Source organism: Camelus dromedarius, chromosome 13 (assembly GCF_036321535.1).
Source record: "Camelus dromedarius isolate mCamDro1 chromosome 13, mCamDro1.pat, whole genome shotgun sequence".
NCBI classification, from domain to species: Eukaryota; Metazoa; Chordata; class Mammalia; order Artiodactyla; family Camelidae; genus Camelus; species Camelus dromedarius.
The window spans coordinates 65,676,555-65,691,396 of NC_087448.1; the positions used below are offsets into that span (position 1 = coordinate 65,676,555).

Consider the following 14,842-nt stretch of genomic DNA (forward strand, 5'->3'; position numbering starts at 1 on the left):
CTGCCCGGTGATGTCACTTCCTCCCCACCGGTGACACCGCCCTCGCCCCTCCGGAGCTCTGTGACCCTGTTTGACACTTGGCTCTCTGAGTTGTTTTTCCTCATCTTTACAAGAAGGAGGCCAGATCAGATGAGTTTTATTCCCCATTTGAGCTAAAAACTTTGAGTCTTGGGAAACTGTTTTTCTCCCCTCTTGACCTGTCAGACAAACAGAGGGGACACCTGTTCCCCTGTGACCTGGCGCCAGCCAGGATGGGACCCACCGAGGGGCCCTGGCATGAGGTCGGTGCAGGGGCCAGACCTCCAGGGCGTGGGCGGGGTTCCAGGTGGTCATGCGTGGATGTGGCCGGACCTGCTGTCCCATTTATTTAGACTCTTTGCTCTCTGGTGACTTAATGGCAGCAGAGTTAGGTTAATAAATACCGATTGATCATAAGGATGAATTTTTAGTTGCTAGAAGGTTGCTAAAAGTCATGATGATAGTGTATCCCTGCACATGCTGTTTTTTTAAGCTCTTATTTTAGAACAGTTTCAGATTTATAGAAATGCTGTGACTACATGTAGGATGGAGAGCTGCTGTGTGCCCCACACCAGCTTCCTCGGTCACTGACATCTTCCATCAGTGCGGTGGACACAGCTGAGCCCATACTTTGTTCAGATTTCCGTAATTTTCCCTGCCGCCCTCCTTCTGTTCTGGGATCCCATCCTGTCCCATGTTAGGTTTAGTGTCCCGTCTCCTGAGGCTCCTCCTGCTGGTGAAGGTTCTCAGACTTCTCCAGTTTTTGATGACACCCGCCAGTCAGTCGGCTGTTTTGTAGAATGCTCCTCGTCTGTGGGTTGTTTGCTATTTCTTCTCAGTAGACAGGGGTTATGGGTTTGAGGACGAAGCTCGTGGAGGTCAGGGCCCTTCTCGTCACATCATACAGTCAGCGTGACCTGTCACCACTATCAGTGTCGCCCTTGGCCACCTGGCAGAGGTGGTGACTCTCAGGTTCCCCCGGTGAGGTTACTGTCTTCTCTCTTTTCCATGCGGTCCTCTTTGGAAGGATGGGGACCTGCGTTCCTCCTGCTTGGGGCTCCCGGCAGCCCCGCCTCTTGGAGTGAACTCACTGGTGACTGGCCCGTGGCCACGGGAGAGTGACTTGAACGCTGACCTGGGATGCTGTTCACCATGTGGGCGGCCTCTGGGGACCCCCACTGGATGGGTCCCAGGTGAAGATTGGGTGCCATGTGCTCGTGGCCCCTCTCAGAACGTGATCGGGGGTGTGTCATCTTAGCACTTGGGGCCAACACCTTGGTCCAGAGGAAGAGTGCTTCCTGGAGCAGCGACAGTTACGAGAGCCCTGACCTGGAATAATTCAGTGCTTCTCTGCTCTGGACCTGGCTCTGTGTTAAAGTGGAAACAGCTTGGTCCCTGCTCTCGGAGGGCCCCAGGAAGGTCTAGAAAACGTTGCCATTCCAGGCCTCTGGGTTTTAATAATTACACTAAAATACGGTTGGGTTTGCTTTCCCCAACAGCACACGTGAATAGGATCTTGCTTCTCCTGGTAAACTGTGTGATTACTGAGGGCAGGAACGAGGTCCTCCGTTTGTGCTTCCCATGCTCTTTCTGCTTAGGAGGCTCTCAGTTAAGAGTGGCAGCTCGGAGACCACGGGGTCATGGCCGGTGTGCTGGTGGTTCTCATGCTGCTGCAGCCTGAGACCCGGAAGTGCGGGCGGATGTTCTGACGGCAGGTCCTGGGATTCTGGGCTGTCAGGTGTTAGCATTAAGGGCAGTGCAGGACCCCACTGGCTTCTGTGCTGCAGACGAGGGGGTTGATGGGTGAAACCAGGGGCGGTGACGAAGCAAAGACCTCTGTCTTTCTCTCGGCAGGTTCGAGCCGCAGAATGGGGTGCACAGTGCTGGTCAGCATCGGGCAGCAGATGCTGCGGCGGAAGGTGGTGGACTGCAGCCGGGAGGAGAGCCGGCTGTCCCGCTGCTTGAACACTTTCGACCTGGTGGCGCTGGGGGTGGGCAGTACGCTGGGGGCCGGCGTCTACGTCCTGGCGGGAGCCGTGGCCCGGGAGGACGCTGGCCCCGCCATCGTCATCTCCTTCCTGATTGCCGCGCTGGCCTCGGTGCTGGCCGGCCTCTGCTACGGTGAGTTCGGCGCCCGGGTCCCCAAGACGGGCTCGGCCTACCTCTACAGCTACGTCACCGTGGGCGAGCTCTGGGCCTTCGTCACCGGCTGGAACCTCATCCTCTCCTACATCATCGGTGAGTCCCCGGTGCCCGGAGCCTGTGCCCTGCCCTCTATACCCCGTGGGCCAGACCCACTCAGCTCCCCAGACAGACTGCGCCTCTCTCCTCCCGGGGATCTGCCTCCTCGCCTGACTGTTACACATCGTCCCGTTTCCCTTAATGGAAGGAGAGGCACCCTGTGGGCATCACTGCCCTTGCTTTTAATGATCCAGCCCATCGGCCCTTAGCGGGGGTGGGCCAGGCCCGCAGGAGGCCAGTCTTGTCAGCACCAGACCCAGAGGCAGCAGGACGCTCCTGACGCGTTACAGAGCAGGAGGTCTCCTGCAGTATTTTTTTCTGATTACTCGAGTAAATATATCACTGTCTGATGCAGAAAAATTTGGGAAATGTAGAAAAGCACAAAGAAGAAAGTGGAAATTACCCTGTGTGACAGACTGGTGAAATCGATTCTCTTGTTCATTCGTTCAGCAGTTACCGATGCCTCCTCTGCCCAGGTCATGCCAGGTTTAGGGCACAGTGGAGGGAAAGGACCCTCTGTTCATGGCATTTAGGGATATAACCATTGTCAGTACTTTTGTGAACCAGGGGTATCATTTTTCCTATTGTGTCTTTTTTAAAAAAAAATAAACAAGACATAGTAAACATAGCGTCGTCATAGCATCGACTGGTTTTCCAGAGTAGTGCTTCTGATGACGACGTTCCCATTACATAGATTTATATACAGGTGACTGAGTGGACGTCATTGTGGGATATTCAGATTGTTTCCAGCTGCATTGTTATTATAACCAGTTAATTACTTAATGTCTTTGGCATGGCCATGGTTTGTTTTTTTTTTTCCCTTTAAAATGGTCTAAAGGAGGGAGGGTATAGCTCAGTGGTAGAGTGCTTGCTTAATACGCAAGGTCCTGGGTTCAATCCCCAGTCCCGCCATAAAAAGTAAATAAACAAAAAAATAAATAAAACTAAAATGGTCTAAGAAGCAGGCTGTCTGGGTCAGTGGGCCTGTGTTACCTGCGACCTTCCTGATAGCCAGGGGCCCCTTTTCCTCACATCCTTGCTGACTCTGGACTCTGGGCATCAGCGTTAAAAACAACCAAACAACAAACAAAAACACTAAAAACAGTCTTTTTTGTTTGGTGGGTTAAAATGCTTTGTTTCTTTTCACATTACTTGTATTTTGATTACAGCCGAAGCTGAGCTCGTCCAGTTAAAAGACAAACCCCCTGAATGTATGAAAAACTGTCTATAAATGGCGGGTCGCAAACGTAGAACCACAGATGGCAACTAAACATTCCGGTTCTGTTTTTGCAAGCTCATTGTAACAATATCAAAACCCAGTAAGGTAGGGGGGTTGAGCTGTGTGCCCCGTTCCTGCACTCGCGCCCTGGGGATGCCCAGGGCAGTGCTGCCTGCGGGACCCCAGCACCAGGTCCCCGTGTAGGTTCCGCCAGGCGCTCTGGGCGACGCCTCCCTTTCTTCCCAGCGCCTGCTGCGAGTCTACTCTTCTGAGTTGGAAATAAGATTCCTAATCGTGGTTTCTCTCAGCGTAACACCAGAGCTTAAACCACAGACACTCACAAGCTGCAGTCTCTCAGGGGGGAACGCAGCTACTTTAAAGGGGCCGCTGTCTTCCCGAGGATTTGCCTGCGTGTAAAACACATCGGGGGGTGTGAGGCACCCGCTGGTTACGGACCTGCGGGCGAGGGGGCCCAAGGCCAGGGTGGTGTCTGCTCGTCAGACATGTCCCCACGTCACCGCCGGCGATTCTCAGCCATGGTCCTGGGCAAGGGCAGCTTTTCCATCAAACATGTTTATTTTTAAAGCCATGATTCCGAGATGGGGAGAGGTAGGCTGGAAGGAAAGGCCGGGCAGCCCTGTCACGTGGCCCTCTCAGCAGCGAGCAGGCCTCTGAGCCTTTGCTGTCACTGGGTGTGGCCTTGATGGACAGAACTTGTAATGGCCCAGCTACTGAGGATGGAGAAATGTGCTTACACTTTTGAGTTGTTGGAAAAATTCTTTGCATGAGACCAAGTAGTGAAAGAGAGCGTCTGCAGGTTGCTCTGGCCAGATGCTGCGGGTGGCCCAGAACATAGTCACCAGCAAGGCCCCTTAAAAAGTAAAGGAAAACGCTGTATGTCGATACTGGAATTTGAGCGACATTTCCTGAGCGGTGATGGACGCCTGCCGGAGGGGCCGGGGGCCTGCCTGGGTGAGCTGGGGATTTCGCTGCAGATGGGGGGCCGGCCCGAGCCCCCCTTGTCCATCTCCTCCTCCATACGGGAGGCCGGCTCTGTCAGCTCCGCTGCCCAGAGGGTCTTGGAGAAGAAGCTTCCAGAGAAATGAGGCTCAGGTCATGGCCTGCAGCCCGTAGCCAGGGGCGGCCATGAAATCAATTGAATGGCTCGTCCCCGGGAGTTCTTTATGTGATGGAATAAAGTCGGCAGAATTCAGTGCTGTCGGAGTGCCTTTGGGTGCTGAGGGGACATTATTTTCCTATACTTCCGTCACTGTTCACTTAGACACACAATAGAAATGCACGGTACACATGTGAACATTGGTTGGGTGCAAAATGCGAGGCTCCCCAGGCTTCCCACTGCTCTGCAGACCCGGGCTGGCGCTCGGTCCTGAGTCAGCATGTCCCGGGGTCAGGCTGCTGCCTCCAGGTCCCCGCGCACCCGCTGCGGGCCCCGCGCCGGCGCCCAGACGTCGAGCCTGAGGACAAGCCGTCTGCTCGCTGTTCCCCGCCAGTTCCCGCTGACGGTGTGCTTCCCGGCAGGTACCTCCAGCGTTGCCAGAGCCTGGAGCGCCACGTTTGACGAGCTGATCGGCAAGCCCATCGGGGAGTTCTCGCGGACGCACATGGCCCTGCATGCCCCCGGGGTGCTGGCCGAGAACCCAGACATATTTGCTGTGATTATAATTCTCATCCTAACAGGTAAGGCCGCACCCTGAGAGGCATCAGGTTGGCGTGAGGGCTCCGAGGTGGAGGACGGGCTGCTGTTCAGTTCGTTTCTTCCTTTTCTCATTCTCCCATCCCCCCCACTTCTTTTTCTTTGTGTAATTAATGCAGACGTTTTGTTTGTCCAGGTGGCTTATAGAGATTCACCCAGGACTGGCCTATTGAATAGCTGTCGAGTTGCCTGTCATTTAAATTAAGAGAATCTCAGCTGTTTGGCTAACTGCTGGTGGACTAAGACTTTGTTAGTGCTGCAGGCTTTTGGTGCAAGACTCAGGAATACAAATCTTTTGACCCGCCGGATGGCCACTTGGAAAGAAAAGTTGGGGTTCCTCAGCCAGGGTGATGGGGAGGGGGGCCCCCAGGGCTGTCTGGGACACTGATGTGGGCCTTGGTGTGTGCGACGCCTCGGGTGGCTTTACACCCAACAGCCGTCAAAACACCCTTTAAATAAATAAGTTTCACCACAAAGCTGCTGGTCCAGAATTTTGGAAGGTGCAGACGTGGCTCGTACACAGCTGATGGCAGCCTCTTCTCAGTGACATTTATCCGTGTCTCAGCCCCTCGGATGGGAGTTTTGCAGGGTAAACATTAAGCTGAAATGCGGATAAATTCTCCTCTGAGGTTGGAAGATCTTGGATGGGTGTTAAAAACAACACGGCTTGTTTGCCACACGCATCATTGATGTGGTTCTGCACAGGCCAGTCTCAGCAGTGTTTGTGGTCCAGCCGGCAGGAACGTGTGTCAGAAACTAAGTTTGCAGGAGTGAGATTTTCACAAACACGGGAGGGAGGGGCGCTAAAGAAGAAACAGAGCGGAGTGTGGTGACGTCTTCCCTGTGATGAATTGCTCAGTTCTCTTCTAATGTCCGTATTTCAAAATTCAGTCTGTTAGGTAGAGCAGCTTTTATTTTAAAGCATATAAAAGGCACCTCCCACACCTCTTCTCTTGCCCAGCCGAGAGTTCATACAGGAGTGAGCCCCGTGGTCCCCAGGCTGGTCCTGCTGCACCAACAACACGACAAGTGTCGTCACATGGCCCCTGTGTTTCTATCGCTCGGTGGTTTTTTTATCGTGGGTTTACCTACTAGACCTCGTCTCTGTGCACTGCGTCCAAGGGGGACCCGGACGTGGTAGGGGTTCCACACCCCAGACGGCCGTCACTGCTGGTGCTGCTCCCACCCTACGGTACGTGCGAGTGAGTCCTCATCTGAAAAACTCGTTCGGCTGAGAAACTGAGCAACATGTCTCCTTGGAGGAAATGAAATCCTGCTCCTGAGGGCAGTTCTCAGGGATGGATGTGCGGAGGGAGAGGCTCTCTTCATCCTAGGGGATGCCCTTGCTCTCCATGGGCCGTTGGCTGAGCTGTCCCCGTCTCTCTGTCCCTCGGTGCCCCCCGGGTTAGTATCTCGATTCAGAGGGCATCTGGAGATGGAACTCTGCTGGCTTTGTTAAACATCGCGCGGACTTCGGTTATGTTGATCCCTGCCTCTGGAATGAGAGTTAATTCAGCCCCCTTCCTCTCCAGAGGTTTGGTGCTGCTGGGATTTCTTCTTAAGTCACCCTCTCGTCCCCGCCCCAGAAGGACTTGCCTGGTACGAGGTTAACGCTGAGACACAGTTTTCTGTTCACGTGCTTTTTGCAGGGCTTTTAACTCTGGGTGTGAAAGAGTCAGCCATGGTCAATAAAATATTCACATGTGTCAACGTTCTGGTCCTGGGCTTCATCATGGTGTCGGGGTTTGTGAAAGGATCCGTTAAAAACTGGCAGCTCACGGAGGAGGATTTCCGGAATGCGTCCAGTCATCTCTGCTTGAACAAGTGAGTTGTGGCTTCTGTGTGTCACGTCCACGTCCTTGGGGGATGTAACTGGCTACAACAGTACAAGTCTTTTCTAAAAAATATAATTTAAATTAGAATATTTTGTTATTTATTTTTCGCAGCCAAGTAGCTGAAGGTGTTTTATTTGTCTGAAGTTTGTGTTAGTTTTTATGTCCTTGTACTTGACTGAACATTGTAAGACAGGGGAAGATATTAGGGAAAACAGAATCTGCCTCTAATTCCAAAATTATACACAGTTGAGGATCATTGTCAGACCCAGTAAGTAATCCCTTTTTCCTCGTAATCTGTTTCATGGTCAGCCACTGAATTCTGTATTCGGAAAGGATTTTCGCTGCAGTACAGTGGTAGGACCACTTTATCTTGAAATGCCTTCCTATCTAATAACATACAACAAGGGAAAAACTGCATGGAACTTTTATCACAGACTATTATCAGAGGTTTTCGGAATTACTAAAGTATCAAAATGTGACTATAATCATCTCTGTCACTTGCACTCAGCTCAGGCCGCATCCGCCCCAGGAGCCGTGGCCCCATCACCCTTCCGTGCCTGTGGCTCAGGACACCCAGGGTTAGAGGCAGGCGACTGGCCAGCCCTCGAACCCTGTGCCTTTTCAGGCCTCTCAGTGCACCCTACTGGCAAGCTTATCTTAGCCAGGAAACAAAAGCCAAACAATTGTATCTTTTTGATCTTTTTGTCAGATTTTCGAGTGAATTTTAGGGTCCCAGGATGGAGAACAGGGAGTTTAAATTTTGTCTACAATTCTTTTTTAATTACGGCTAATGGTTAACCACTCTGATGAGACCCTCATAAAATATAGTGGCTTTACAATGATGTCTCAGGTCCTAAAATGAGCAGTCTGGGGTGGCTGGCCGGCACAGCCAAGCACAGGCTTTCTGAGACCCAGATCGTCCACCTGGCTGTTAGGACATCCCCAGGGACGCTGTCCTTACTGCGTGGTGGGAGCTGGGCTGTGGGCAAGGGCGTGACCCAGCTCTCCTAGGAGGGAGAGGGTGTGTGGTGGACAGTGTGCTCAGATGTGGGAGACACACGTCCCTGCTGCCCACATTCCACTGGCAGAATCTAGCTGCAAGGGAGGCTGAGAGACGAGCTCTCACTCTGGGGAGCCCAGTGGGCACAGGTCAAGCTGGCCTCTGGCTGGGGACTGGGTGTCCAACCGTGTCCTCCGGTGGCCTGATCAGGGGTCAGGCATTGATGTGTATGTAACGAATTCACTGTTGGAACACAGACAGGAAGCCAGTGTGTAAAATTACTCTGACTCTAATATTATGTGGTTCACAGTTCAAATAAATAAGCCTTCCTTCTGGGGACAAAACTCAATTACAGAGAAATGAGGGCTTTGAATATATCATCCCCAAGCATCCTGAGGCCTCTTGGTGCCCGAAATGCGGGCTGGAGTAAGGCCAGTCTGAAACATGCTTCGAAGTAACGCAGGAGACTGGAGGCTTGGGGAGCTTCTCTTCCTGGGCTGTTCACAGGGCAGGACTCACTGCAGGTCCCTTTTTATTGGTGCTTTTCACAAGGCAAGACCCAGACCCAATGCAGGTCCCTGGCTATTCGTGCTGTTCACAGGGCAGGACTCACTGCAGGTCCCTTTTTATTGGTGCTTTTCACAAGGCAAGACCCAGACCCAGTGCAGGTCCCTGGCTATTCGTGCTGTTCACAGGGCAGAACCCATTGCAGGTTCCTGGTTATTGGTGCTGTTCACAGGGCAGGACCCAGACCCAATGCAGGTTCCTGGCTATTGGTGCTGTTCACAGGGCAGGACCCAGACCCAATGCAGATTCCTCGATGTTGGTGCTGTTCACAAGGCAGGACCCAGTGCAGGTCCTGGCTATTGGTGCTGTTCACAAGGCAGGACCCAATGCAGGTTCCTGGCTATTGGTGCTGTTCACAGGGCAGGACCCAGACCCAATGCAGGTCCCTGGCTATTCGTGCTGTTCACAGGGAAGAACCCATTGCAGGTTCCTGGTTATTGGTGCTGTTCACAGGGCAGGACCCAGACCCAATGCAGGTTCCTGGCTATTGGTGCTGTTCACAGGGCAGGACCCAGACCCAATGCAGGTCCCTGGCTATTGGTGCTGTTCACAGGGCAGGACCCAGACCCAGTGCAGGTCCCTGGTTATTGGTCTGTTCACAGGGCAGGACCCAGACCCAATGCAGGTTCCTGGCTATTGGTGCTGTTCACAGGGCAGGACCCAGTGCAGGTCCCTGATTATTGGTGCTGTTCACTGGGCAGGACCCAGACCCAATGCAGGTTCCTGGTTATTGGTGCTGTTCACAGGGCAGGACCCAGACCCCATGCAGGTTCCTGGCTATTGGTGCTGTTCACAGGGCAGGACCCAGTGCAGGTCCCTGATTATTGGTGCTGTTCACAGGGCAGGACCCAGACCCAATGCAGGTTCCTGGCTATTGGTGCTGTTCACAGGGCAGGACCCAGACCCAATGCAGGTTCCTGGTTATTGGTGCTGTTCACAGGGCAGGAACCAGACCCAATGCACGTTCCTGGCTATTGGTGCTGTTCACAGGGCAGGACCCAGTGCAGGTCCCTGATTATTGGTGCTGTTCACAGGGCAGGACCCAGACCCAATGCAGGTTCCTGGCTGTTGGTGCTGTTCACAGGGCAGGACCCAGACCTAGTGCAGGTCCCTGGTATTGGTGCTGTTCACAGGGCAGGACCCAGACCCAATGCAGGTTCCTGGCTATTGGTGCTGTTCACAGGGCAGGACCCAGACCCAATGCAGGTTCCTGGCTGTTGGTGCTGTTCACAGGGCAGGATCCAGACCCAGTGCAGGTCCCTGGTTATTGGTGCTGTTCACAGGGCCTGACCCAGACCCAGCGCAGGTCCCTGGCTATTGGTGCTGTTCACAGGGCAGGACTCAATGCAGTTTCTAGGTTATCGGCCGAGATTTAGTTTGATTCCTTTTTTGAAGAGGTGGCTTGTGCCCGTGGGTGGTGCTGACTGTCACGGGTGCGGCCCTCGGCTCAGCCCTGCCCGCAGCCCCGGGAGCGCTGCCGCGGAGGCTTTGAGAGGTGGATGCCGTGCGGCTGGGCATAGCCTGCTCTCTCATTTTATTAGAAGGTGGGAGTTTCTTTCTTCCGTTCTCTTTCCAGCCATAGCTGTGTGTTTCTGACAGCGGCCACGTGGACTTTCATGAAACTGCTTGTCTCTGAAAGGGTGGAGCAGTTCCCGACCCAACCGCAGGGCGAGGAGGAGCGCAGGCCCGCATGGGTGGGAGGCGGCTCTGACCGCCCTGGCTGTGGTGTTCATCCCCTTCGGCCTGGGAGGCAGGCTGTCACGTGGTCGGGGGAGAGGTGTGATCCTGTGCCCAGCTGTTTCCTGGCTGCCTTTGACTTGTGCTGCTCTGGTTTTCCCACCGTGTCCCGTGGACGGGGAACCAGCGCAGGGGGAGGGGAGCATCAGCAGGGCACGGACACCTGCTGAGAAAGTTCTGTTGGGTCTGCCTGTCAGTTAGGATGGAAGCCCCGAGATAACACTGGCTTCCACGAGACAAAGGTTTAGTTCTTTTAGTCCACGTCTGTGGGCGGTCAGTCCAGCACACCGCTTTCCTGGTCCAGGAAGCCAGTTCTTGCATCCGGTGGCTTTGTCTGTGGCCACATCCCCAGGGTCACCCCAGGGTTCTAGACGGCTCCTCCCCATGAAGGGGAGGAACTGAAGCCTTAGTGAGTGGTTCCTCCCCTTTTGGGTTGGACACCCTGCAGCTGAGCAGGGAGGCCTGTTGCCCAGGGAGGGAGTTGGTGGCCGGTACAGCCGATCTGGGGGCTGTTCACTAAGGCAGCCCCCAGGCCGCCGAGGGAGCCGTCGGGTGGGGCGCCTATTCGGAAGGGCTCCTCTTCAGGCCCACGAAGCAGCTGCTGTGATCCCTGTGGCTCTTTTTTCTAGTGACACGAAGGTGGGGAATCCAGGTGTCGGTGGATTCATGCCCTTCGGGTTCTCTGGTGTCCTATCGGGGGCGGCCACCTGCTTCTACGCCTTCGTGGGCTTCGACTGCATCGCGACCACAGGTACGCCCGCCACCTGGCATGCAGCTGGGCTCCTCTGGCCACAGCCGCTGTTTCCCTCCCCGGGGGCCTGCGCCGGTGCCCACGCTGGCACCCGAGGGGCCCGTGTGATTTGTAGCTTCCTGCCCATCTGCCCCCATTTGTCATGTCCCCGAGGGGCCGTATCTGCAGGAAACTGCATCACGAACATGCCTGGCTGTGCCGCCACGTGCCCGGGACAGTGACAGCCTCGCTGCAGCTGATTGCATATCTGGGCACCATTCGGGAGAAGCGGGGCCACTAGAAATACTGTCCTCCTGGGGGATGACTGGCCAGGCTCCCCCGGCCTCCCATGTTTTCTCTGCCAAAGGAAACTAGTCTCTTTCCTGCTGAACCGCAGTGTAAAGGCTGAGAACCCTCCCTGGGCCCGTAGGTGTTCTGGTCTGTGGTCCCGCAGGGCCGTGCACGTCTGGGGGCCCGTGGTGGTGTGACCCCCTCACCCCCGCTGCCCCCCGGCTGACTCCCTGCTCTTCCAGGGGAGGAGGTCAAGAACCCCCAGAAGGCCATCCCCGTGGGCATCGTGGCGTCCCTGCTCATCTGCTTCGTCGCCTACTTCGGGGTGTCGGCCGCCCTCACACTCATGATGCCATACTTCTGTCTGGACAAGGACAGCCCCCTGCCCGACGCCTTCAAGCACGTGGGCTGGGAGGGCGCCAAGTACGCGGTGGCCGTCGGCTCCCTCTGCGCCCTTTCCACCAGGTGAGGAGGACACCCCCGGAGGGCCAGTGTGCTGTCTGTGTGACTCACCCGTGTGCGCGGAGCCGCTGCCCCAGCCTGGCCGTGTGCTCTCTGCCCTCATTGCTGCGTCGGTCACCCGAGCGCGGTCTGTGTCACTGACCTGGCTCTCCAAGAACCTGAGGCCCACGTTTTAGCACCATCTGTGCAGCGAGGGCCTGGCTCTCTGTCCCGACTGTGACCACTGACCAGGCCTCCTCCGCGAACACTGTATTTTGGCCCTTAGTTTGGCCGTAAAGTGGAGGTTACCTTGAAAAGGGGAGTAAGTGCCTTTGGATGGGAAGCATTTTGCTCCCGTACTTCCTGCCAGCCTGAACCTGCAGGAAGCGTTTGCTCAGTATCGACTGACCACAGAGGAATCCTCGTGAACACAGTGATGCTTTTAGTTTCTGTTTGATTCAGCTGGAAATAATCACAGGAATAAATAAATACAATATTCCTCTTTCAAAAAATTACATCTAGATGCCACGCTAGCTGACATCAGACGCTTCCGCCCTTTCCCTTCCTGCGGACTTGCAGCGTGCGCTTCCCCCGGGGTTGGCGCGCTGGTTGGCCTTTCAGCCGCCGGCGTCACCGGGCGGAGGTAACCCACATGGCCCCACTATGGTGCCTCTGTTCCCGGTGAGCTATTTATTTAACAGGTGCATTTTGCCTTTTCTTCCCATCCAGTCTTTTAGGCTCCATGTTTCCCATGCCTCGAGTTATCTATGCCATGGCTGAAGATGGGCTGCTATTTAAATTTCTGGCCAAAATCAACAATAGAACCAAAACACCGATAATCGCCACATTAACCTCAGGTGCCATTGCTGGTAAGAACTGGAGTGATTTTCACATGCCGGTATTTTAACAGTTGCTCTGTCGTTCCCTAGGGAGAGACCCTGACTTCTGCAGGTCTGCGAGGAGTTATAACTGGTCTTGTTAACATTAGATTTTTACCCTTGGAAGCTGGTTTATTGCAAGGTAGCTAACTGCCCTTTTGACAAAAGACAGGGGCCAGTTTTATGGAGGGTGTGATGGAATTCTCCGAAAGTTTGATTTTTTTAAATTATTATCATCATCTTGCTGGGCGGAGCTGAGACCACACACTGTTCCTTCAAAGCCCTGCGTCTTTCCCCCTTTCCCGAGTGTCCTGAGTAGGCCTTGGTGGTTTGGTGTCTTCCATGGTACAAGCCAGGTGACCTCTGGTTGTACTGGAAATTCACCACCCATGCATCTCCTTAGCTCACGAATTCTTTGGAAAATGAGAACCCCTCTGGTCAACGTTTTGTAAAACGTGCCACCTGTCCCCCAGGAGACACTGAGGGTGTTGCTGGTGAGCCATGACCCCTAAGCTGATCAATAGTGGCAGGTCCAGGGGAGGTTTATCCGATCAAATCCCAGGTTCCTCGCCAAGAGGGCAGTTTTGACAGATGAAATTGGTGAAACCTTTTGAGCGGTGTATGTTCCAGGGGCCCTTGAATAAGAAAAGGGAGCCGTGAGAGGAGACCACTGTCTGTTTTCTGTTTCCTCCTTTGCTTGCATTTCCTGGCCCGGAGGCAGGGCTCTCCCGCTGCACACTCTGGCAGCGGAGGCTCAGGGAGGTGAGGGAGTGCGGCGCACACCCAGGGAGTGGAGGAGAGCTGGCTTCTGGTTCCTGGCTCGTTTGGGGGCCAAAGTGGCTGGTTCCTTCCCAGGTGTGAGTAGAGCAGTGGGTCTCTTTGGTAAATTAAGACACAGTGCCTGTCGCAGTGGTACCCCAGGGACTTGTCCAGTAGCCATTGGGAAGGCATTTGACCATCTTAAATGAATGAATGGTTAGTAGTATTTATCCCCATGGCAAACAAAGTGTGCTTAGTTTTGTGGATTAATATTATACAATGAAAGAGAGCTAGTTTTTCATTATTTAACACATTTGTTTTGTAATTCCACATTCCTGAGAGCGATCACATGCTCAGGTTAAGGGATACTGTGTGTCCGAATATGACTAGTATGTTTAAGGGATTAAGGAATTGGAAATAGTGAATGTTTTTTCAGTATTTACATGTAATTCCATCATATTGAAAACTGGCCTTAACTTCCTTCCTGTGCTGATTATGGGAGATCAAACTATAAGCTTTAAAGTGACTATAGAGGAAGACACACTGGACTCAGAGCCATAAGAACCTAGCTCAGGTCCTGACTTTTCCCCTTTGTAGCTGTGTGATCTTAGGTAAGTCTCCCAACGTATCTGAACTTCACTTTCTCCATCTTTAGTGTAGGGATAGCTTGCAAAATTGCCGTGAGGATCAAAAAGGGTCAAGTTGATGCAAGTAATCTCTACAGAAATGTTAGCTATTACAGTTCCCCGTTGAGGACTGTGTGTGTGGCTCAGTCCTGAGCTTTTCTTCCCTTTAAGCAATGTCACCATGCCTTTCCACGGAAGGGGCAGGGGCTGAGGGGCACAGGTGGGTGGGGGCTGTCGGTGTGGGAGGAGGGCCGCCCACAGCCCTGCTGTTTCCATTTGCTCCAGCTGTGATGGCCTTCCTCTTCGACCTGAAGGACCTGGTGGACCTCATGTCCATCGGCACCCTCCTGGCTTACTCTCTGGTGGCTGCGTGCGTGTTGGTCTTGCGGTACGTATGGCTCTCCTGGGTTCTGGGGCATGGATAGCAGATTTCCTTTCAATTGCCAGCCTTCCTATTAACGGTGCACGTTCATGGTTTTCACGGTGTGATTTAGGTTGTGTGAAGCTCCTTCGGGAACTGCCTGGGGGAGGGTGGGTCTGGTAGTTGGGAGCCTAGTCACCGAGAACATCCTTGAAGAGCGTCACGTGGCCCCACCTGTCTCAGGTGCTGAGTTTTCCGACCAGATGTTGGGAGGATAGAGACAGGTTATTGATCTGCCTATTGGGCCTGGATCCTTGGATCAGAATTTTTGAAGGCTTAGGGCAATAATTTCCATCTGGTCCAGGTTCTTAGGACAGAGGAGACTGGGTCCTGGCCCCGGTGAGAGTTGGGAGAACCCAAGACCT

General features: G+C 53.9%; 1 protein-coding gene across 2 annotated transcripts in view; it reads left to right on the plus strand.

Moving 5' to 3' along the window:
• Nucleotides 1-14,842, plus strand: part of SLC7A1 (solute carrier family 7 member 1) — a 66,274-nt gene that overhangs the window by 42,510 nt on the left and 8,922 nt on the right. For both annotated transcript variants that reach the window (XM_031465822.2, XM_010977115.3), the window contains exons 3-9: nucleotides 1,873-2,256; nucleotides 5,018-5,176; nucleotides 6,842-7,016; nucleotides 10,961-11,082; nucleotides 11,595-11,817; nucleotides 12,523-12,662; nucleotides 14,342-14,444. In XM_031465822.2, the coding sequence (XP_031321682.1) occupies nucleotides 1,887-2,256; nucleotides 5,018-5,176; nucleotides 6,842-7,016; nucleotides 10,961-11,082; nucleotides 11,595-11,817; nucleotides 12,523-12,662; nucleotides 14,342-14,444 (1,292 nt within the window). In that variant the 5' untranslated portion in view covers nucleotides 1,873-1,886. The remainder of the gene's footprint in view (nucleotides 1-1,872; nucleotides 2,257-5,017; nucleotides 5,177-6,841; nucleotides 7,017-10,960; nucleotides 11,083-11,594; nucleotides 11,818-12,522; nucleotides 12,663-14,341; nucleotides 14,445-14,842) is intronic.